The 25,867-nt window shown below is 43.8% G+C and overlaps 1 protein-coding gene across 6 annotated transcripts in view; it reads left to right on the top strand.

The window, feature by feature from the left end:
• The window catches only part of TTC7B (tetratricopeptide repeat domain 7B), a 322,836-nt gene extending 315,658 nt beyond the window's left edge, over positions 1–7,178 (top strand). For all 6 annotated transcript variants that reach the window (XM_037900827.2, XM_037900829.2, XM_037900831.2 and 3 more), the window contains one exon: positions 1,708–7,178. In XM_037900827.2, the coding sequence (XP_037756755.1) occupies positions 1,708–1,929 (222 nt within the window). In that variant the 3' untranslated portion in view covers positions 1,930–7,178. The remainder of the gene's footprint in view (positions 1–1,707) is intronic.
• The last annotated feature ends 18,689 nt before the right edge of the window (positions 7,179–25,867 follow it).

The following is a 25,867-nucleotide window of genomic DNA, read 5'->3' as shown; positions in this document are numbered from 1 at the left end:
GTAGATCACAGGTTTCATTTTAGCCTACGTCTATCACGACCAAATGTTATAGCAATCTTTTCTGATGCCCTATATGAAATGAGTCTGTAATCTCAGTCTACTGGGTTCCAGTGAACAGGATTCATCATCATAAAAACAACCACCCCAAAATCAGTCACAGCAGAGAGGCCAGTGAGTGAATGGGCCTGGAGATCGAACTATTCTTTGTCTCTGTAAGGTGGTACTCTCCAGGGCTAACATGCCTTGGTGGGCATGGTGTGAAGACTTACCTTTGTTACTGCCCATATAATAGCTGTTCTGTGAATAAACAATTAACTTCTGTCTCCAATGTTGTCAATGCAGTATCCTTCACAAGTATGAAATACCCTAACATCTTAAGTAAAACATAGCTACCAAACAATTGCTGTCAGTATTTAACTGCCGTAGCATATAATCAGAAAACAAATAATGTGCTCTTTCCATAGAAAGTAACTGCAGATTTGATGTAATGTGTTTTAGTCTATACCCCTATCAATCAGGCTACTACCTCTACAAGACCATGTTGTTTCCTTTGGTCTTGAAAAGTACAGTTGTTTTTTTTTAACAAGTTGGCAAATGGGATCTGGCATATTGAAAATACACACACACATACACAATTTTTCATGTACAAAGTACTAGCATTTTTAACTAGGATAGAATATGCACAGCTTCCAGAAGGATGATTTTCTGTAAATGAATTGGGAAGAGAAGCTTATATCTGCAAATCAAGTACCTTGTATTCATTCACTTTGGTGGCAGTAAGTTATAATTTGAGAATGCTACACTAAATGAGCTTAGTGCAGAAGACATCCATAGACTCCTTCCTGCCTCACTTTTTCTGAATTAATTTGATGGTCTAATTTTCAAATCTCTCTCTTGGAGGGAGAATACCATCCCAAGAACAACTGCCTTGTTTGTGGTAAGTTAAACCACTGATCACCATCCCTGGGAGTGCTTACCAACTTGACAACTCAAAAAATGAAACTGCAGAGCCCTTAGACTGTTAGAAATTAACTCTTATTGCATTTCTACATTAAACCCATTGCTGAAATTATTTTATTTGCTTTCTTCTTCATGAATTTCTTCTCAACAGTCAAGCATTCAAAAGTTGTATTATATAGTACAGTTAATAGCTTACAATAGAGTTTAATGTAGCTGGCACGGGAGAGAGTGAGTAATTCAAACTCCAGGAATTTACAATGGATGGTTAAACAATTGCACAGAATATCTACGCTCTTCGGTTACTTTTATACCCACTTGGTGCTCATGAAGGTGTGGCGACTAATTGTTTACAGCCAGCTTATACAGCTCTGCCAGTTCTCTTCAATGTGAATTTAAGAACACCCTATTTCATTCCTGCACCTCTTCTCAGCAATAATTCTTCACCATGCTACCGAGATTTTATAAAAATAGACCAGTACGCACACAGGATTCAGATCACTCCACCACACTCATTTTCACTTACAATCAAAAGTAGAATTTGAACCCAGGTTTATAAAGCAGAGATGGTGAAATGCATTAATCCACTTGAATCATCTAGCCATTTTCACTTCTTTCAATGCTACAAGATATAACTTGAGTCTGGTAAAAGTCCTATTAAAAGAGTCTTGTTCATGTTACTACTGCTAGTGTTCAGTACTTAATGTTGGTGATCTCAGCCACTTCTGCATTTTCTTTATTTTATTGCAGGCTCTGATACTTCACCAATTAGGACGCTATAGTTTGGCTGAGAAGATTCTCAGAGATGCTGTCCAGGTGAATTCTACAGCCCATGAGGTTTGGAACGGTCTTGGGGAGGTTCTACAAGCTCAGGGCAATGACGATGCAGCAACAGAGTGCTTCCTGACAGCATTAGAGCTTGAAGCCAGCAGCCCAATTGTCCCTTTTACCATCATTCCACGAATTCTGTGAGATAATATCTTGATTACAGAGTTCATCATGTTTCAAGTTTTGGATTTGAGAGTGAGGAAACACAACATACAGGTCTCTTTGATAACGCAGCTTGGTTTCAGAGGTAACAGAAAACCCCACAAAATTTGTTAGCTATTGTGGGGAACCTGACAAAGCATTGAAGTGATACGATATTTTAATGTTAGTGAGGAAAAAATGACTAACCAAAAACAAATCACCTCTCATAGATGCCTACATTTTTTTCCCATGGTAGTTATGAAACCTGATTATATTGTTCTTATAGATAATGTGCCATATTTCATTAGGTGACATCTGAGTGTTATGTAAAAATTATAATGGAATCCACCACCAAATGTAGAATAATATATTTGAATTAAAATTCAGTGGCAGAGCAGACTATTTTTAACAAGTGTGTCGTGAAAACTGTTCTCTCTCCTCCTCCGTCTCAACCCCTCTTGGCCTAAAGTCAAACTGTGAATTTTCTGTTTTCCATCTCTATACTAGTCCAGGCCAGAAAATCAGTTGAAGAATTCTTGGTTTTGGTTGTTAAAAACTGTGGTGTGTGTGGCTACTTGTTATCTTTACTTAGAACAAAGGCTGTGTACAAGAATATTTATATTTTACCAATGTATGCCTGCTACAAAAAAAGAAAGTATTCGTTATTTAAGTGTAACTTTTTTATGTGAATTCAGAGTTTATTTATCGATGGAAATATGTAAAAAGACACTTCAAATGGAATATTTACCGACATTCCTTATACATTACTCACACTTGGAAGATTATGTTAATAATAAAAAGATTTTTAAATGGCCCCTGTGGCTGTCCTCTGTTTGAAAGTGCAATGAAAGGAAGTGGAAATGGTAACTTGGTGAGTGCAGCTCATTGATGTTGGGCCTGTGAGAGACCATCTGGCTTTGAGAAGATCACCTTTAGCACTACTTATGTGCAGTGAGGTCAAGAGAAAAAGGGGCACATCGGATATCTTTGCCTAGTCTTCTAGTCTTGTAAAATATCCCGTCCGCCCCCGTTTTTTTTCCCCCAGAGGATAGAAAAATCTTCACTCCAACCCATGGTAAATGCTCACATGGAGTTAATTTGGACCAATATAAAAAATTTAAAATCAACCCAATTATACAAGACACTTTTGAAAACGAAGTGTTAGGAATCAGAGAGCTCATTGGTCTGTCTGCCATACCATATCTGACTGTCTTCATGCCTTAACAGAAATATTCATTAAATAATACTTTGCTGCATTGATTGATATGTTAGAAAGGTATATAAATTGATATCTGCCATGATTACTTGGATTTGTCTCTTTTTGGAGAACCTTAGACTTCATAATCCTGCCATATTTCACACATTCTCAGCCCTATTCTGAAGTTTCCTTTACCTGTACCCCTACAGTATTTGGAAAGAATATCTTAAATGTTTCTCCACAGCTTTCACCATCCTTTGCACCTATCTCACAAAGATCTCACACTCACTGTCTTGTGGCATGTTACTAGCATGGCAGTGGCAGCAATTGTGCCAGGTTGTCAGTGGACAGAAGTGTTTGCCAGAGCTTCTCGGGGAGGAAGTGGATAAGAATCATCTACAGTTGCTGCACAGAAAAGAGCCAGTCCCTAACAGACTCGTCCGCCTCTTCATCCTAATATGGGGCAGGTGTTGAATCTGGGAAATTTTCCAGATTCCTCATGAAGCGAGGTGAGCGATGGTGCTTGCACAAAGCATTGCTTCCTTCAGTCTGTCACTCACCCACAAGAAGTGATTTTAAAGTGTTCAGCATATGCATAAGATAGTGGATGACTCTGGCAAATACTTTCTCTAGAGCAGACAGAGGACCTTTACTGACACTTCTGTTTCTTCCATATACATTCTAGCGTTTTCAAACAGTAGGAGACCCAAGCTAGCCCCATGTTCAGTGATGCACTGATTTGTTTTTCTTTCTATTTCATGTGGCTGATAAGATTGAGGCAGCTTTCAAATTTTACCTGTTAGCTTAATCCTTAGAACACACATCCTCTGTAAAGTGCACTGTTACACTGTGTAGCTCCCAATTCATAAACCCAGTCAGCCCAGAAACATCACATTACTCCTTCCCTCTTCCAGCCCCCCCTTCCCCCGTTTGCTTTCGTCTCTTGACAAGACATGGTCCTGTTTTCTCTTCCTTGACAGCGGGCCTAGGCAATGTCTTAGTCATCCCTCCATGGCATCTGCTCGCTGCTGAACCCTCCGAGTAGCTACAGCTCACAGTGTGCACTGTCTGTGACTCCTTTCAGCCCCTAAAACATGCTTGATCCCAACAGCCATGACTCCATGCCTAATAACTAAAAAGGAAATGGAAAAATTAAGACTTGTGTGTGATTTTTGTCCATGGTAAGCCTTGGTTTTGCCAGTTTCTTAAAATACCCATCATCTGCTCTGCCTTCACACAGACATTCCTACCCACGGTTCTTCAGCTCTCCACCCCTTCACTATTGCAGGAAGGCTCTTCTGACAAGGCAGAGTGAGTTTACATCAAGCTCTGAGACATCAGGCTTAATCTTCTCCCATAGGGAGCACCACACCTCACTTGAGAATGTCCTGCTTATTCTAAGGCATAAACATGCACAAAAAGTCTGCTAAAGTATGGGGGGGATCCTTTTAATTCCAGAATTGTTGCTTGATCCCTTTCACTTAATTCAAAGTTCTAGCCTCTTTTGATAAACTCCCCCAATGGTAATGATAGCAGTGTAATGTTAGGTCACTCTTCTCTGCTCCGTTAGCGGATAGCCTGTCACACCTATTGTACACTTCAGTACTCCTGAATTCTGGGGAATTCTGGGCCTAAACTTCTGTGCACACTAATTGCTGGGAGTGAACCTGGAGGGGTGTTAGGTGTGAATTATGGAACAGTTTTTTGGGGGATGGGAGGGACTGTTCAGGAGTTGGGCAGCCTTCCCCCAGTCAGATCCTGGATGATCCCTAGCCTCTCCCAATCAGTCAGGCACATCTGTCCCTGTCCCCATGTATCTCTGCACCCTCCACCACATCCCCATGTGTCCCTGCACCCTCACTCCCAGTCAGCCCCCACTCCAGTCTGTACCCCAGTCTGTCACCCACACAGAAGTCCCATGTGCTCCACTCTCTCTGTCCCCCCACCCATCTCGTGTGCCTCTTCACCTGGCCCAGCAGTGAGAGGAATGCGGCCTCTCTTCCTCCCTATCAGCTGCTGACTGATACAGCCAGTGAGCGGTGAGCCATCTGCCTCTGTTCTGGTGACACAGCAGCCCCTGGTGGGCAAAGGGTATAACTGCAGCACCTCTCCCATAGAATGTATTTTCTGTGGAGAAAAAAAAATCTGCAGGGCACATGACTTGCACAGTGGTGCAGAATTGTCCCAGGAGTAACTTCAGGTACAGCAGAGTGTGTAACAGGGTTTCATGTTCTTTTCTTGGAATCAGTTTCATTATTTTTTTCCACAAGACTTTACCTCCTACAAATTGCCTGGTCAAAACAAAAAAAAACTCAACTACATGCTTTTAAAAATGAAGTATCTATGCAAGGTCAAATTTAGGAGTTTTCAGACTGAAGCAGGAGGCCCCCCCATAGCACATTAATTAAATGGCAGAATTTGTTTAAACATCACTTAATTTACCTTCTTAAAGTTACCAGTTTTAGTAGCTGCATGCAGTCTTTATTAAATCAAGATTCTGCATAAGGAAGGCCAAGAACATGTATTTTATGCCTGGGCTGTATTCTTGTCAGCTGATCTATACACCTTTTGCCATCTGTCTTATATCTCAGTAGTTATTAGAAAAAGGTATATGCACCCAGTGTAAGTAACACGTCCTAGTGAAAGATATCGTGGTCTGCTCTCTTTGAAAAAGGCTGAGTGACGTACTGAGACCCCAGCCTCTAGTAGCACCTGGACTCTGAGACCTTAGTGTTGTAAAATATTCAAAACAGAATTTTTATTTTATTCTGTAGCTTGGCCCACATGAAATGTGGAGCACCTCTTCGTAAACTGCTATAAAAGTCTTCTGATCTTCAGCCAGGAAAGAAAATTGCATCCCTTTTACAATGTGTATTTCTTTCACCTCAGACTGTGGTCCAGCAGAATTCAATTAGGACAAAAAACTGATTGCAGATTTTCTTTTTCAGCCAGAGCTTTTCTTTGTCCTTCTCAAAACTAACTGCATCTGGTGCTACTAAGCATATGCAAAACCAGTGGTAGTTACAGCCACTGTGCATAAAATGACTGAACCTGCAGGGCTTCAATAGACAACATTGCCATTTAAGTCAATGAGGCAAATACATCACTCTAACTAGTGAAGTAATAGGACTTACACAAGGAATTAATTCAGCCCAAATGTGTCTTGCCTGGATGAGGACAGCAGGATTCAGAGAGAGGCAGAACCAACCCAATTGTATCTTCCATATTGTTCAGCATCTGGATATTATACAATCTGAATATCAGACATTTATGCAAAAATATGTTATTTTGGAAACATTTTTTCTGAAGGTTCTGTTCTACTCTGTAAAGTGACAGTATTAAACTGACAAGGTGGGTGAAGTAAAGTTAAAATGGCATCTTGGAATTCTAGATTTATTTTGTCTAATTGCCTATGAAAATTTGCTCAGTTTTCAGTTAAAATGACACTTTTCCCTGACCAGCAACCCTCATACTCAACCTGGGCTATTACCTTCTCTCTCATCACCATCAGTAATAAAGGTCATGTAGGCCAAATTATGTCTTCAGTATCACCTGTGAAACCCCACTGCATCCAAATTATGTTCTGTTAGCACTGCCCCAGTTAACTGAAGGCTTAGAGTATTATATATATTATTATATATATAGTATTGTCAGTGGCATTTAGGAGCCACATATATACATAATTCACCTTACACAATCTTTATTAGTGGTGAGGTCGGAGAAGAAAAATAGCCAACTTTACTCTGCACCCAATTTGAGTTTTCAGGGCGAGATGGGTAAAAAAAAATATTTGTATTTGTAAATTTGCCAATTTGTCAAAATCTTGGAAATCTTTTCTGAAACCTGCCTGGTTTCTAGGGCTTTCAGGCTCTCTGTTAGCTGGAAATCCTGACTCCCAGACATGCAGCTCCTTGACAACCTTGCTTTCAGGGTCCCTGGCTCTAGGGCAGCCCACCAGGCTGGCTGCCTCTGAGTTGGGGCTCCCAGGGTTTCTCGCATCCCCCGCTCACATTCCATTGCATGATGAACCTCAAAGTTTTGTTCAAATCTGAATGAAACACAATTTTGAAATCACAAATTTCTCTGCAAAAGATTCTCATTCTCCCAGTTCTATTCATATCATACAAAAGCCAAACTCTGACCCCCACAATGCCATTTTTACAGTCATTCAACAGCAACTGAAGTCAGTACTTTTTCTGAATGTAGTTCACAAGACAGGAGAACAAAGCTCCTCAGCTAGTGAGGGAGTGCTAATTGAATCCTGACTGATTGGGAAGCCAGAAACAATCACCTTCTAAGTGCATTGTTTCATGGAACTGTAGACATAAAAATCTGTTTAAGATAGGAAAGGGTTAATATGCTTGCAATGTGATGACAGTTTATTTTGATTGTGTTTTTTGAAATAAGATGCATTCAGAGCAGACTGTTTCAGTCAATCACTTGAAATTGGCATTACTGTACCACACTTCATCCAAGGATAGATTAAACTTCACAAGACTGCTCCAAGCCAGGTACAGAGCATTGATGTCCTTTTACAGATGGATAAACTAGATCCATGATATCTTAAGTCTGTAGCAGCAAGTTGAACATAGTCTTGACTCCCACTCATCTGTTCAAATACAGCCTCCACATAAAAAAAAAAGGAGTACTTGTGGCACCTTAGCGACTAACAAATTTATTTGAGCATAAGCTTTCGTGAGCTACAGCTCACTTCATCGGATGCATGCAGTAGAAAACCTAGCCTCCACATAAATTCACATTCTCCATATGAAACCATCACCATATTGGAAGGTCTCTGGAATGACTGTTAGCCACAGTAGCAGCTAGTGATAAGTGACGGTGAGATACCAGGGTGAGGGAAGACACCATTAAAGAGCCCAGTCAGTGGTTCTCTCACTCTTTCCCATGCCAGGACCTACCACCTCCCTTGTAGCCAGCATTTACACTTGATCCCTTCCCCTTCAGCAGTATGAAAGACCAACAGGGCTGAGAATCCATGGCTTCTCAAACACCACCCTTTAAAAATATGGGTCCCAAATAACATTCGAAGGGCCACTCTGGTCTATAGAGGTGCTTACCCCACATGTATAAACTGTAGTATCTGAGGGCTACATTCACAAAAGAATTTATGTACCTAAATCCCAGGATCAGGTCCCACTAGCATTCACAGCCCCCTGCTCATCTGCTACTGAACCACCTAATCTTGCTGAGCACCTATATATTTGCCATAAACATTCCCACAGCACATGCGCGCTACAGTTCCAGGCCAGGCATCTGGCAGCCTGCTCCCCAGAGCAAGTCAGTGTACAATATGCATTCCTCTGCCTAACTCAGCTGCAGGGCCCAATCCAGTGAGTATGCTTGGACCTCACCTACTGGTGTGAGTGCCTACAGGTGAGCTTGCACAAAACAGCTGTGTGGGGCCAAGAATCATTGGGCCAGGAAGAGTGTGCAAATGAAGCTCTAGGCTGGTGGTTACAGCACTCATGTGGGAGACCCCCGGAGCCAGCCCTCCCCCATGCTAATGACTTATTTTTATTTAACCACACTGAAACAGCTTCAACCGGAGACACTGGGGGAGCTCAGATTTCCCAGAGCCCTCACCTGAGAGGTGGCAGATGCCTGTTTAAATCCCTTCTTCCTCAGGCAGAGAGGGAGACTTGCATTTTTTGGAGGGGGGGTTGTCTTCCACATGCCAGGTGAGTACCCTAACCACTGGGGTAAAAGATCTGTTGGGAGGCTGCTGCTTCTTCCCTGGCTTTTTGCTAAAACAGTGCTTTCCCCAAGCTTCAGTTTCTTTCTTGCCCTGAGCACCTTCCCATAGTGCATTAAAGCAACATGACTAGCAGCTGTCATGAAGTTTGTTCTCTCAGCTGCTCCCTTGGGGGAGAAGTGTGTGAGTAGAATGTTGTTGGTTTGGTTTTCTTTCTTTTAGCACTATACACACATAGCTATTCCTATGTAGAAAAGGCAAGGTCTGAGGAAATGCACTTGGAGCAGGAGGTAGTGCGTGTGACGTTACTCCCCCTATCTTTATGGAATATGCTTATGATATGGATATGGCAAAATGGAGATATATTTTATGCAAGTTGGGTCTTGTAAGGTATCATCAGAAAGGTTATTATCCAATCTGTGATTATCATGTGATTATCCAATCTGTATGCATGTATCATTTCTGTATCTAAAGTTATCAATATTGACTATGTAACAATTACAACTATGTGTGTATTTGGGAGACACCTACCAGCCAACAGGCCATCAACCTTGATGGGCCATTAGGAGGAACAATAAGACTTTGAAGATACTAATCTCTCTCCTTCCAGAGAGGCGTCCTGGGCCGTAGCTGTGATGCTACTAGGGCACGTGGAGGGAGGGGTGAATTTATGAGCCTATGTTGTATAGATTTCTCTACAGCACAGGACAATATTATTTTGGGTGTACTTTCCAGAGGGGAGCTGCACTTGAGTGCTGGGCGATTTCCTAGCTGAGTCTTCTCATAGAGAGCTGTTTGCAAACTCTATGTGATTCCACAGGTGGTGCGTCCCTACCTGTGTGTGTGCTGCCAGAGAGCCTAATTCAGCAAAACAGAGAGGAAGCCTAGGCTAGTGGGGCAGGCCGGCTCAGAGAAATCCCAGTACATCAGGTGGCAACCCAGAAGGGGGATCCAACCCATCACGGTGTCATAGTCAAGCAGGGTAATGTGCACAGCTTATTGCTCTGAGACACTGGTGGTGATTTTAAGTGTGTTGGCTGGAGAACAGGCAAAGTGGTTACTCGTTTGTTATTCTCTGTTTGCTTATTTTGGGTAAGGGAAATAGAGGCAGAAAAGCAGCAAGATGAGTGAAAATAGTGAAACAGTTGCTAAGTTGGAGCTCCGCAGGTTCTAGGCAGAAGAGAGGGAGAAAGAACACCAGAGATAGTTGGAACTGAAACAGACAGAAATCGATGAGCAAAAAACAGCCCACCAGAGAGCTATGGAACTTAGACAGCTCGAGGCTGATAAGGAAAGAGAAGCCCAAAAGCATGAACTGGCTGTAATGGAGTGGAAGGGCAGAACCCCACAGCAGGGGACTCCACCTTTCCAAAAATCCACAGGTGGGACCAGTTGTGTCCTCCATACAGCGAGTCCGGGGACAGTGCTGAATATTTCATCCCCTCTGAGAGGCTGTGTATGCTCCATGCAAATTCCTGACGATGAACAGATGACCACTTTGGTTGCAAAGTTGACTGGGAGAGCTTTGGACATATTCAGTAAGGTGCCAGTTGGTGATACTGCCACTTATGGTAAATTTAAGGAATTGGTTTAAAACAATTTCAGATTACACCTGAAACTTAGACTAAAATTTAGATGCTCTAAGCCCTGGTCTACAGTAGGAGTTGAGGTCGAATTTAGCAGCCTTAAATCGATTTAACCCTGCACCCGTCCACATGACAAAGCCCCTTTTTTTGACTTAAAGGGCTCTTAAAATCGATTTCCTTACTCCACCCCCGACAAAGGGGATTAGCATTGAAATCGGCCTTGCTGGGTTGAATTTGAGGTACTGTGGACGCAATTTGACGGTACTGGCCTCCGGGAGCTATCCCAGAGTGCTCCATTATGACCACTCTAGACAGCACTCTCAACTCAGATGCACTGGCCAGGTAGACAGGAAAAGGCCCACGAACTTTTGAATTTCAATTTCCTGTTTGGCCAGCATGGCAAGCGGCAGGTGACCATGCAGAGCTCATCAGCAGAGGTGACCATGATGGAGTCCCAGAATCGCAAAAGAGCTCCAGCATGGACTGAACGGGAGGTATGGGATCTGATCGCTGTATGGGAAGAGGAATCCGTGCTATCAGAACTCCGTTCCAGTTTTCGAAATGCCAAAACATTTGTCAAAATCTCCCACGGCATGAAGGACAGAGGCCATAACAGGGACGCGAAGCAGTGCCGCATGAAATTTAAGGAGCTGAGGCAAGCCTACCAGAAAACCAGAGAGGTGAACGGCCGCTCTGGGTCAAAGCCCCAAACATGCCACTTCTATGGTGAGCTGCATGCCATTTTAGGGGGTTCAGCCACCACTACCCCAGCCGTGTTGTTTGACTCCTTCAATGGAGATGGAGGCAACATGGGAAGCCGGTTTTGGGGACGAGGAAGATGATGATGATGAGGTTGTAGATAGCTCACAGCAAGCAAGCAGAGAAACCGGTTTTCCCGACAGCCAGGAACTGTTTCTCTCCCTGGACCTGGAGCCACTACCCCCCGAACCCACCCAAGGCTGCCTCCCGGACCCGCCAGGCTGAGAAGGGACCTCTGGTGAGTGTACCTTTTAAAATACTATACATGGTTTAAAAGCAAGCATGTTTAATGATTAATTTGCCCTGGCATTCGTGGCTCTCCTGGATATATTCCCAAAGCCTTTGCAAAAGGTTTCTGGGGAGGGCAGCCTTATTCCATCCACCATGGTAGGACACATTACCACTCCAGGCCAGTAGCACATACTCGGGAATCACTGTAGAACAAAGCATTGCAGTGTATGTTTGCTGGCATTCAAACAACATCCGTTCTTTATCTCTCTGTGTTATCCTCAGGAGAGTGATATCATTCATGGTCACCTGGTTGAAATAGGGTGCTTTTCTTCAGGGGACATTCAGAGGTGCCTGTTCCTGCTGGGCTGTTTGCCTGTGGCTGAACAGAAATGTTCCCCGCTGTTAGCCACGGGGAGGAGGGAGGGGCTAGCCATGCGCTGGGGGGAGGCAAAATGCAACCTTGGAACGAAAGCACATGTGCTATATATGTAATGTTAACAGCAAGGTTTACCGTGAAAGAGTGTACCCACTGTTCTATAAAATGTGTCTTTTTAAATACCACTGTCCCTTTTTTTTCCTCCACCAGCTGCATGTGTTTCAAGGATCACAGGATCTTCTACTTCCCAGAGGCTAGCGAAGATTAGAAGGCGAAAAAAACGCACTCGCAATGAAATGTTCTCTGAGCTCATGCTGTCCTCCCACACTGACAGAGCACAGACGAATGCGTGGAGGCAGACAATGTCAGAGTGCAGGAAAGCACAAAATGACCGGGAGGAGAGGTGGCGGGCTGAAGCTGAAAGGTGGCGGCAGCGTGATGAGAGGAAGCAGGATTCAATGCTGAGGCTGCTGGAGGATCAAACTAATATGCTCAGTGTATGGTTGAGCTGCAGGAAAGGCAGCAGGAGCACAGACCGCCACTACAGCCCCCGTGTAACCAACCACCCTCCTCCCCAAGTTCCATAGCCTCCTCACCCAGACACCCAAGAACGCGGTGGGGGGCCTCCGGCCACCCAGCCACTCCACCCCAGAGGATTGCCCAAGCAACAGAAAGCTGGCATTCAATAAGTTTTAAAGTTTTAAACTTTTAAGGTGCTGTGTGGCCTTGTCCTTCCCTCCTCCACCACCCAGGAGACATACGATGACGGTTAGCTGAGCGGGCTCCATGCTTGCCATGGTATGGCGTCTGCACAGGTAACTCAAGAAAAAAGGCACAAAACGATTGTCTGCCCTTGCTGTCACTGAGGGAGGGAGGGAGGGAGGGAAGGGGGGGCCTGACGATATGAACCCAGAACCACCCGCGACAATGTTTTAGCCCCATCAGCTATTGGGATTTCTACCCAGAATTCAAATGAGTGGCAGAGACTGCGGGAACTGTGGGATAGCTACCCACAGTGCAACGCTCCGGAAGTCAACGGACACACTCCACCGACTACATGCACTTAGACCATTTGTGTGGGGACACACACAATCGACTGTATAAAAACGTTCTACAAAACCGACTTCTATAAATTCAACCTAATTTCGTAGTGTAGACATACCCTAGTAGAGAGGCTGGATTAAGTAACGTGGCTCAGTGAAATCCCAGTACATCAGGTGCCATCACAGTGAGATTTACAATGGGCCTAATGTGCTGGGGGAGTTCAGTCCAGTCTCTGACAGTTCCTGGAGAAAGCTCTATCTGCAGCACAGACGAGTTTTACCCTTACTCTAGAGAGGACAGAGTTGTCACCCAAAGGCTTCATCCCAAAGCTGTCCCATTGAGCCCAAACAGCAGATCTGTGGTGAGACTTCAAAAGTCACAAGAGTTAGTGCTTCCCAATACTGATACAATATCAGCACCTCAATACTGATATGGAATTGGCAAGAGCAAGCGAACCCAGGAACCACAGCTTGCAACCTTGAGAAGTCCTGTCTCCCAAATCCAAGCCCGAGACCATTTTTGTTGCATTAACATTTATTTACACTAATGGTTGTACACATACAAAGATTTGAAACATAAGGCAGAGGAGAGGAGAAACATGTACTGCCTGAAATAGCGATTGTAGTGCAATACACAACAACGCTGTTCAATGATTGACACAGAAGGGCCCCACTGCAGCATTCTCACGGTAATGTATTCATGAATTAAATATCATCTTCCCACATGCGTAGTTCAGTAATAGTTTCCTCTTGTTTGATCATCCTACAGCCCTGCTTCTGCTGTACAGCACTGTTCTGTGGACTGTTAGCTTGAAAGGAAGTCACATTTCTAGTGACCTGCATCTGAGTTTCACCTATAATCACAAAGAGCTATTCTTCTGAACTGAGTTTCCAACTGGGTGAACATTTTGTGTGATTTCACTCAGCTGCAGAAGTCTCATGAAATCCTTAACATGGCCCAGTCAGTTAACAATAGCCTGATGCTCTGGTCTGATTCAACCACAACTCTCCCCGCAACATAGCGCTGTCCACACCGGTGCTTATATCGGTGTAACATATGTCAACATAAATTATGTCGACCTAGGCTATAGTGTAGACCTAGCCAGCATCTCACACTTCTCCTGAGAAAAGCAGGGTCAGCCCTTTATGTCTAACTCCAAGAGAAGCTTCATGGCTGAGAATCCTGAACAGAAGGAAGCCCCTCCCTTCAGCCCATGAGTCTCCTAAAGCCCAGACCAGTGGGAGTTTTGCATTTAAATCCTACCCTTTTCCCCTGTATTTCACTCTTAGACAGCTCCCCACTCCGCCTGCAGCTTCATGGACTCTTAACGGTGGCTCTGCACTGCCTTTGAATAGCAGAGGTGATGCTGCCATACAATGTTCCTGCCTTTACCTCAAAGGTGGGATTTTCTCCACAGCACTACAGACAATCCCTCTAGCTCCCATGTAGTCCTGGCCCAGTGACTGGTTTAAGGTCCAAAACAGGCACTGTATTGAGGCCAGGACAATCAGACTTTAAAGTGATGGTGTGTTTATGTCTGAACAAAATTCTATTTAGGATCATGGGTGTGATGCACTCTATATGATTTTATAAAAATATGCTAATAAGTGAATATAATGTAACTGGAATATGCTTCATGCAAAAGGTCTCTTGTAAGGTATCATTATAAAGCTTATAATCTACTGAGTGTGGTCATCCTATTTGTATAAATGTATCACGCTTGTATCTGAAACTAGAAATATAAAATTTAACTCTGAGGGCCTATTGTAATTATGAAAAGTGTGGGCCATTAATGGTGGTTTGGAATCTTGATGGCTTCCATTAACCAGGACAATTGTCTGTAGATGGCTCTGTTTCACTTGTAAGTCTTCCTGTATACGTGTGTGCTGGCAAGTGGGTAATGAAGTCTTACAGTGGTATGTGATTGTGTCACCTGAACTGGAATCCATCTTTAACCTGGTGCTTTCCATTGAGAAGGAGGGGGTGGGAACCCAGAGAGGGACAAAGGATGCCGCCTAATGTAAAAGATATATAAAGTGGGTGGAACAGAACAAAGAGAGGCGGCCATCATGAGAAATCCCCTAGCTACCACCTTAGCTGGAACAAGGGCTGTACCGGGGAAAGGATTCGGTCCAGACTAGAAAGATGTCCGGTCTGTGAAAGAAACTTATTGAAACATCTCTAAGGGTGAGATTTTATCTGTATTCAGTTTTTATTAGCGTACTAGACTTAGACTTGCGTGTTTTATTTTATTTTACTTGGTAATTCACTTTCTGTCTGTTACTACTTGGAACCACTTAAATCCTACTTTCTGTATTTAATAAAATCACTTTTTACTTATTAATTAACCCAGAGTATGTATTAATACTTGGGGGGGGGGGAACAGCTGTGCATATTTCTCTCTCAGTGTTATAGAGGGCAAACAATTTAAGAGTTTACCCTGTATAAGCTTTATACAGGGTGAAAAAGATTTATTTAGGGTTTGGACCCCATTGGAAGTTGGGCATCTGAGTGCTAAGGACAGGAACCTTCCTAAGTTGCTTTCAATTAAGCCTACAGCTGTTAGGGGACGTGGTTCAGACCTGGGTCTGGGGTTGCAGCAGGCTAGTGGGTCTGGCTCAAACCAGGCAGGGCACTGAAGTCCTTAGCTGACAGGGCAGGAAAGCAGGAGCAGAAGTAGTCTTGGCACATCAGTTGGCAACCCCCAGGGGGTTTCTGTGATCCAAATGGGTTTTAATTTTTCTCTTTCTATAGCCCCAATCAGACCCCTCAGCAGTAACTAAGTCACATGGGCTCACAGGCAGAGAGGAGGCAAAAAACAAAACAAAAGAAGTCCCACTAAAGAATCGCTGAACCATTTCTAAAGTAGTTCTGCCCCATTAATATTATTTGTGCCTTTGTCTACACCAAGGTTTTCAGCCAGCAATCTAAATGCACCAGTGCACTCCTCTAGCAGACACATTTTGCACAGGTGCACTTGGCCCTGCTTTGAAATGCACATTAACTGCAGCAATATAAATCACGACTATGCTACAGCTTTGGAGCAGTGGCTGAAATCCCAGTGTACAAAAAGCCGGGTTACAGTAACTTCCTAGGGTGCCCCAGCCGGATCTGGAGCCTCATTAGGCACAACACTATACTGAGCGCACAGTGCAAGACCCTCTGTGTCCCAAAGAGCACACGAGCTAAAACAGACATGTCACTCAAATGGAGGGTGGAAGGAAGGATCATTATCTCCATTTTACAGATAGGAACTGAGGCACAAAGAGATCTAAAGCACTCAGCTCCCATGGACAAAATGGAAGCAGTGTTAATGCTAGTGCTGAGTTTCTTCTGAAAACGTTCTCACAAGTGACCTGCCCTTGGTCACACAGAGAGGCAGGCTATCGTAGAGCTGCGACATACACCAAATACATGATGGTGTGGCTCAAGGTTTTACTGGCATTTGTTTGCAATGACCTGCATAACTGACCAATGGCTTTCCCATCTGGGAGTAATGCATCCATCCCAAACTTGTGTCCGGAAAACCTTTATGCTGCCCCAACCCATCTTCACTCCCTGGAGCTGCAGAATGGTAACAGCCATCACATGCATAGCACTAGCCAACTGCTAACATAAGCAGGGACCACAGTCTGATTCCAGCTCTCTCAGTGACTCTCTAACTCACATTTTGCGTGTGCTCCATGAAATGGTCATTTGGCTCATTAGTTGCTACTAGCTGAGCGCTTAGGAATGGCCAGTGCTGAGTATGACGTAGATGCTAAACACCTGCTCTTTTAATTCTTTAGGCTCTGCTCCAAAAGTAGTGTGAGGGCATTTAAAAATATTAAAATAGCAAAAAAAATTTTAAATCCATATTTCCATGTCATTAATATTCTGAAAGCATCTTCCTCCTGCTTTTCTTACACCTCTCACACTGCCATATGCTTTCTGGGGGACTTATCCTGGTGGCCAGGCCTGTGCTGAGCTCATCCTCACCTCGGTTATTTAGAGCTCAGCAGCCACCCTGTAGGCTACATTAACTTTCCTGGAGGAAGAAAAAAAAAAAAAAAAGAAGAGCTGTTGACTGGTTTAGTTTTTTCCATGTTAAAGCAGATGCTGCTCTCAAAGCCCCCGAGGCTCACTGAGGGGGGAATATAATACCAGAGTTAAAGCTTTTGCAGGGAAGTGTGTCCCCGTTATCTCTCAGTATTTTATGTGCATCTGTATGCCCCTGGCTCCCATCTACTCTCTACACACTGTTACCTCTCTCCCTAGCCTTTATCTGGCTCTACCCTGCCATTTCCCCACACCTCTGCTATAACTACATAAGCCCCAAATAAGGATGATTTTTATGTGCACAGATTTTAAGACACACATTAAATGGAAAGGAGTACTTGTGGCACCTTAGAGACTAACCAATTTATTTGAGCATGAGCTTTCGTGACTACAGCAAGTACTCCTTTTCTTTTTGCGAATACAGACTAACACGGCTGTTACTCTGAAACCTGACATTAAATGGAATTAGTGAAAAACAGCTGCCGTATTCCATTCAGAAGCTACAATTTCCACCACACCAGAGAGGTTTATCATTGCATCTTCAGCCTTTTGAAAGAGGCTGTAGGTTCCGTCTCACTTCTCACCCTGCTGTACATTTATAGATGCTCCTTTCACATTCTGACACTTCACAGACATTTCTGGGTAAAGGGCAACTTGGAACAATGCCATAAGCTGCCTCAGCGCTAGTATCTGGCCCTGATTTCGTAATTCACTGGGAGCGCTAAACAACATGCTCTGACAGCTTTTGTGTCCCAATTCCTAGAAGAAATCCTCTGGAGAGCCACTCACTCAGACTGAGACATTCAGGCAGAGCAGCAGCAGTCTGCATGGAGGAGGTGGCATAAATAACTTGCTAGAGTAGAGGCAGGGAAATTATATGTTGCGGGGCTACGGTCATGACTCTGGGGTTCAGATGGCAACCACGTTCCATGATGAGCTTTGTTTTAGGCACCTTCCTGGTAACACTGTCTAGTCCTGAAAATTGCTATATTTTCTCTGAAGTTAAAGATCAGATCTTCTGCAGAATCTGAAGAAAATGTATTGCGTTACATGGGGTATAAAAATTACCCTAAAATAAAATGTTAACAGAGTTTAACAGTACTCTGCATCTTTTAGCTCACAAGCAGCTTGTAGGTGCTTTGTAGAGTTTTAAAAACCCCTTCGAACATTCCATAGGGTAAAATCTTCTTGAAGACTAATGAGCAGGGTATATTTGACAAAATGTGGTTACAAGTAAGCGCTTTTTATTAGCAATTGTTAGATCTAATTATAATATAGTGTGAGTGTAAATGCAACATGATAGCAGGCTTTAGAGCTTTGCATGGATGAGCAGAGCTACTCTACTGACTCACCCTGGTAGCCAGGTCAAATAAATCTAATTCAAATCAATTTGCAAGAGAAAAAGCTAACTATTCTATTCTGCAGCAGAAGAGCTAGTGAGAGGAACAAGTCATCCTGCAAGGAGAAGTCCTGGGAATAACTGAGCCTGACAATAGGTCTGCAGAGAACTGTTTTGTGAGTCAAGTCCTGCCTGACAGATTTATTGCCTATGTTAACTTTCTAAAGCTTCAGAACAAGTTACTAGCCCAGGAAGGGTGGGGATTTTTAGACAAAACCCAATCATGCATTTGGGGAGCAGGGATGGAAGTGACACTGAGACCATGCCCATTCACAATGAGCATGTTCCCCTCCAGTGGCTGGTTATAACTTGAACATAACATATGGGTCCTTCTTATAGCTAGCTGCTAACAGAGTCTTCTGTAGCTCAAGCAGTAGAGAGCTAGGGGCAGTGATCTTTCCCCATTCTCCAGGCAGATTTAGTTTGTTTAATAATTGTAGGGTTTGCCCATATGTAGCAATGGGTTTATTGTCCAATGGCACCTAGCTTTTTTTTCTTCATTAAGAAAATTGGTCTAACTATTTTTGAGTTATACATCATTCAAAATTACTTTGATTATCCACAACCACAATAGGAGGAAGTAAGCTCAGAGTGCAAAGCCGTCCAGCCAAGGATCACAGCTGGAAGGGTATGTAATGCATCCGGCCACATTGCATCTGACAGATACACACACACGCACCATTCCTAGTCCCACAAACACCAGTCACAGAATCACGGAAACGTAGGACTGGAAGGGATCTTGAGAGGTCATCTAGTCCATCCCCCTGCCCTGTGGCAGGACCAAGTATTAGTGAACCATCCCTGACAGATGTTTGTCTAACCTGTTCTTAACCCATTAAGGCAAAATACTATTACACCAGATTCACCCTTTCAAGTGCAATCATGCAACCCTCTGGCCAAACTCTTGGAATCTGGAGATTTGTACCCCTGGCCCCTTCAAGGGACTTGGGACTCAGATATTCCCTATCCTCCCCAATCCCAACCGTTAATGGGATCCAAGAATGCCAGCCCATAAGAACAGTCCTACAGTTAGGCACATAATGCCACTACCTTTCTCTACATCCACACTTGAAAAGCCAGGGCTGCATCAAATTGCTGTTGATGAATGCACGGTTAGAGGTCAACAAAACTAACATTATTCATGATCTGATTCAGGATCAGATTTCTGACCCTGCCTCCCTCGAAGACTTGACTCAACATCATCACTACCCAGTCCTTTTAACCCAGCTAGCCCCAATAGGTTGTTCAGTACAACACAAGCCAAGGAGGATCCCTGAGCAAGCAAAAGAAGACAAAGGGAAACAGAGAAGTAACTCTGTGACCAATATGCAGAAGATGCCCCCCACCCAAAATCCTCAGAATCCCAGATGATCTGTGAGGGAAAGACTAGAAGGTACGTTAGGCTCCTACAGATGTTCACCTGAAGACCCAGCAAACCTCCTAGAACAACTGATAGATCTACTGCTGGAATCCCCCAGGTTCACTGTTCTTAATGACAGCTACAACCAAATGGACAATGCCCAAACATAGTAAATCCGGGTTCTCGGATACCTGGACCTGAACATCAGACTAGGAGTAGAAATTGGGGACAAATGTTCTGCCACCTCATCCAGGTGAAGATCATGGTCTTCCATGCATCCCAACAAGAAAGGAATACACAGCTGGTTCAGCTTGCCCATGGAAAGCCAGTTACCCAGCTAGACAGGTGATATGCTGACAAGCTAGTAGAACAGAACAGCCATCTGATAGCCACATCCACTGACATGTCATGAAGATCTCTGCAGTACACAAATCAACTATGGCAGATGAAATGTGTATCTCGTTAGTGACACAAACCTATTCTGAATCCACCCACCACCAAACACACACACAGAATTTTACAGTACTCCATCATTGCAACAAATGAAGCTCAGAAAGACCTTCTCCACCATCACAGCTGAAAAATGTCAGCCAGCAGAGATATTCCACATGATGAACCAACTGGTCAAGCCAGACTGCTTTACATAAATATTAGACCCACGCACTGACCACAGTAAAGAGTTCTCAACCTAGTACGCAGGAAATATTGACCAAATATGAGATGAACTCACTGTGGGGAAAAAAACATTAAACCAGCCTGAATGGCAACAGCCAACCTGCTGAATTCAGCCCTATCAAACATGATTAAACTCAAGAAAGCCAACCCATCTCCTACAAAACAGATCCATGCCTCTCCTGGCTAATGGAGGCCAGCCAAGAACAGCTGTACCCACTGCCAGAAGAAATTAATGCCTGCTTAAGAGAAGCAAACATGTCAATCTTGAAAAACAAAAAAAACCCAACCAACCCAATCTTAAAGAGGCCGACAGGATGCAGTGAACCTGCAACCTCCCATTTCTTGGGGTGAGGGAAGGAAAATCTGAGAAAACAATGACAACCAAACTCCAGCAACATGTGACATCTGCTAACATTTGGGACTCTCTGCAATCAGGCTTTTGCTTTTGACATGACACAGAAACAGCTCTCATGGTGCTAGCAAATGACCACCTCACATCAGTCGTTAAAGGCCATGTCTCTGTACTTGTACTACTCAACCTCTCTGCAATTTTTTCACATGGTTGAACACAAGGCATTGCTGAACTGCTTACCTGATATAGCTAAAATAAACAGTGCAGCACCACAATGGCTTCAATCATTCCTCTCCAGCAAGAGTGGGCATGAGCAGCTACTCCTCTTCCCCAAAAGCCTTCACTTGTGGAGTCCCCCAGGGATCTAGCTGGTCCTCCCTCCTCTTCATTATCTACAAGAGACTTACTGAGAAGGAAGTGAGAAGGTGCTGCTGTGCCTTCAGTGTATCAATAGCCTCAGAACTTCAACAATGCTGATTCCTTCTTACTGAGCTTCCCTTCAAAGGCCCCGAGTCATCAAAACACTTAGCGTGTAAGTGTACTGATGAATCAGTGCCTGGCTTCAAAACCTCCTCTTGCTACATGGAGACACTTTTACATGTTTTTGTAGATTCTGCTGAACTAGAATTTCATATATTCAGATGAGGCTCTGCACAGGGACATCTCTCTGCCCTAGAGACATTACTGCAACTCGCTGGAGACAGCAGAGAACCTCAGGTATTCTGAGGCCTCCAAATAAGATTCCAACAGGTCCAAAACTTTGTCAGCTTTGAAGTTTGTCTGTAGTGACTTTTTCTTTATAAATCTCCATTGATGTTTCTTGGTCATAGTTCTGTGACCCTTTTGATACACAGGTTATTTTTTAATTGAACTTGATATTGAGTAAGAGTGGGACAAGCCACAAGTTATTGAATATGATGATAGTTTTAAAATATTATGTAGTATTAATTACAAAAGAGATGAGTTGAGTCACAGACCCAGAAGAATCCACGATCCAAGAAAGCCAGGGAGCTCCAGAAAATAGCAGGGGCAGAAATGGAAGATAGACAATTTAGGAATGTCTTTTGGGAAAGTATTAAGCGCTGGGAGAAAGAGGAAGGAATGAAAATAGACAAACAATGCCAAGTTGAGGGCAGGCTTCCCAATGAATGCCATCAGCTCTCTGTAGCTGCATGCAGAATTGTTCTTTGCATTTCTCTCTTTTCCAGTCTCTCAGAAAAACACTGTCTAGTGCCAGACCTAGCGGGAAGCGCAGCCACTCAATACAGCAAACGCATCCACAAGCAAGTAAAAACTAGATTCAGAATCTGGCTTCTCTTATTTGTAGCTCATTTGCAATTTATCCTTAGGTATATGCAACTTCCTAACGTCTTTAAATTAAGTAGCAGATTACCAATTATTGCAGTCCAAAAGGCAAATGTCTTGCATTTCCTGGGACTTGTGACAGGCACTAGGGTTGCAGAAGTTTCCAAACAAGCCAGTAAGTGAGGATATTTTTAGACTATTGTATCAAAAAGCCCTTAAGTAAAAGTTGCATCATCTGCTTCTCTAATCTTAACAAAAGATTTAGATGGAGATCACCTATTACTTCTGCCCTGTGGCTAAATTCACCCCTTGTGTAAATCCACTGAAGTCCAATGAATTGAGCTCATGCTCTGTAGCAGCCGAGCAAAGAATATTCTGTTCCCACCATCTCAGAAGACAAAAGAATGTACTAATTCCCCCTGGTGTTTGGCCGGACTATCCTAGGCCAACCTGGCATTCACCCCAGGGCATTCATCTCTGGGGGCTCATCTACACTAGAACCACAGCCAGGTCAGGGCACACGTAAACAACACACTAGTTTATTTCCAGGCACCGTTCCATGTTGTAGTTTAGCACTTCCCTTTGCATGGCATGCATGTGTTGCCAAGGCTTCAGCACAGTTTACCCATCCAGTTAACGTCCAGTCTGCACTGCTAAATGGACCACTGCTTTACTTACAGCCTCTGGGAAACAGTGTTGTTGTTGGGTCTGCCCCCAACACAGCTAAGAACCTGGTTCTCATTTCACTCACACCAGTTAACTTCACTGACATCAGTGGAGGTATTCCTGACCGAGATCAGAATTTGTCCCTAAATAAAAGTGCAGCTACATACAGTGAACACAGGCTCCTTCTCTCCTCTGACTAGATTTGATGCTGATGCCCAAGTACCCCTACCTGGCACTGAATGTTGGAGGGAGGCAGGTGTTATGATATCAGTGTCCTGAAGGTACGGTCATGCTAGAATATACATAGCCAAGGGATTTGCATTGTATTCAGCCAGGAGGGTATTGTCTGCTATACTCAGGTCCTAATTACTAACTGGGTATGTGTTCGTAACACATCTTGTTTTTAATCAGGTAAACAAGTATTTCCCTGGCCTTGGAACTTACAGCCAAATAGTGATTAAAAATCACTGTGCATTTCCTATCCTCCCTGGCACTCCTGGGAGTGAGTGTTCCCACTGAGCCAATGAAGCCAGCTACTTAGGCATGGGCTGTGACCAAAGCTCTGAGAGCAGTAGATTCTGCAGAGGGCAAACCTGCGGGGAATTGCATATTTCCTTAAATGTGCTTGAAAACCTGGCTGAAAATTGTTGAATGAGCGAAAGCCACCATCACCAGTAGACACGGATTCCAGACAGTGGGCACAGAGGATGTAACACCTCTGAGACAACAGAATAAGAGAGCTTTCCTCCCCATCCCCTATTCTGATGTACTGGGCCAGGCACCCAGCTTACTCACTAGTACATTGGCAGCCTGGCTTTTTTGATTTGGTAAGTTACCGAGAAGGATTCAGCTTGCTGAGGTCTCCAAGCTCACACCCTGTGTCTCTGTGTTAATTTATTCAGAAGCAGGGCTTGTTCCTTTGGCAGATCTTCTGCATTTCACTAGATCAGAGCTGAGCTGTCTGCACAGAGGCTGACACGCATATTCAGAGCCTGCTTTAACACCACTGCAGGAGAATGCAGTGGCACTTAGCAGCAACTGCCTGAAACGCTGAGTAGATATTGTTAATGAACCTTGATGCATTGCTTGTCATACAGGTATCAGAGCCCCTTTCAAAACATGTGAATCCCACTCCACTAATCAGAAGGGCTGATTACTTAGATGTCCCTTCATGGATATAAAAAACGTTTGTCCTCTTGCCTATCATTGATCAAAGGAGGGGTTTTGAAAGGTAGTAGCCATATAGGCTTGATTTATTCTATAAAACCACTCAGAGTTGAGATGGCAGTAAGTGCACAGCTTATCAAAGGGACTAATAGAGTGCCCCTCTAATAACAATGAAACAGGAGTGTGTCAGAGAGGGAGACTGGGTGGTTTACATGTATTTCATTTACCTCTTTTTTCTGTGCTCCAGCTTCCTTCTGTATAACAGTGTCCGCCACCGAGCCCTGGGGGCCGGTTCACATCACTACAAATGGAATCTGGAGAAATACACAAGGCATCTTGTATGCTACAGGAGCAACTCTGATAGCCAAGCACTGCTGTACCCCACGAATTTTTCTCTTTATATGTTCGGTGGCTGGAATTCATCCAGGTTCTTGCTCCCTAGGGCCTGTTCTGAGCTACCCTGGCACGACCCAAATGAAAGTGCTTAGCAGCATAAAGTACGAACAAAGTGAAAAACGCTGAGCCCACGTACAGAGTGGAGGAGGCTCCAGAGCATACTTGGATTGTTCCTCTTTCAACAGTGGGCAAAACCCAAAGGCTCAGAGACAATTTCGGTGTTGTGCAGAATACGCTAAAAAGACTTAAGCTGACTGCAGGCTCATATGCTCATGAGGTAGTCGAGTCCATCCCATAAACACACATTAAGGATTGGTGCTGAATTATCTTTGGTATTTAACGAATACCTTATTGGCTTTCACTGTTTGACAGTAACAGTGACTGCCTCCTTACGCCCCTGAACACTGGAGAGCAGGAATCCTTAAATGTGGGAGAACTGCATTTGGATAAAGAGCGTCTCTGCTGTAGCTGCATCGTTACCAATGGCAGCACGGCTTGCAGAGCCTCTGGGAAATGATTGTTGGTGCAGTGCATATTTATGTCTCTGGGGTGATGAAGGGCCTACATAATGAGAACTCCGTTTATCCAAATAGCATATGGGATTTAGATTTTATTCTGACAGATGGAGCTTCACATAAATGGGGGACTTCACACTGTAAATGACATGCGTTGGAGTCATAACCAAGCTACAGATTATATGTGCGCGTGAAGTGTGCGTATGAGGACGGGGCGTTGCAGGAGCCCTAGACTATCCCTGGCAAATGAGGTGGCACTAGCAATTCAGGCTCCAGGAAGGGGCCATGATTTAGAAACAGGAGAAAGCGCAAGCCTGGAAGAAGGTTGTTCTCTGAACCCAGGACTGTGCATTTGCCTAGGCAACCCCAACCTGGATCATATTTGTGTGTTATGCTTTGATGTTTTTGCCTATGACTGAGAGAGAAAATTTTCCCTGGAGAAGAGGATCTGACAGGCTGACCCTGTGTTCTTTAGAGTGTTATTATATCAGCTTAAAAGGGCCAAATTCTGCTCTGTTACATGGATCCCAGCTTGAAGAAAAACAGATTAATGGTTTTAAAGGTATGACCATGTGACAATAACCAGCCCATAGTTTATGATGCCCCAACATCCTAAGCCATTCAACCGTCATATCACTCTTAACACTCACTCCAGATCACTATATGCTGATTTGGATTGCTCCTAATGTTAAAACAACCACCTTGCCAATACAATTTACCTAAAGCGTGATAGCCTGAAAGGCTGTTTTGCATTAACTGTGGACTGTAAGTTCATGTGATGGCTTTGCACAGATATCCTGAACTCTGAGACCTTCCTCTTTGAAAGCCTCTCTCTAGGAGGCAAACCTGCACTTTGAGTCAGGCATCTGCTTAGAGGCAAATATCTTTGAAGCTGTGGAGCTTGAAACTTCGTCATGGTTATTTAGAAATGGGCTCAGATAGTAGCTCTGTCACGTGGGTTGTACGTTATTTCACGGAACAGTTAAATAGAAGGGTAGCTATGAGTAAAAACAATGTATCAAGATAGAAGAGTTGATCAGAACAGGCTTTATTTTAACCAATCTGGAAGAACAGATTAAGTGGCATGTTATAATTTATTGTTCCTATGGCACCGTAGGTGTGTGCATGGTGCTTAATAGACAAATTGTATGGGCAGGTTCC

Source organism: Chelonia mydas, chromosome 6 (assembly GCF_015237465.2).
Source record: "Chelonia mydas isolate rCheMyd1 chromosome 6, rCheMyd1.pri.v2, whole genome shotgun sequence".
Classification (NCBI taxonomy): Eukaryota; Metazoa; Chordata; order Testudines; family Cheloniidae; genus Chelonia; species Chelonia mydas.
This window is presented reverse-complemented; position numbering and strand designations above follow the sequence as displayed.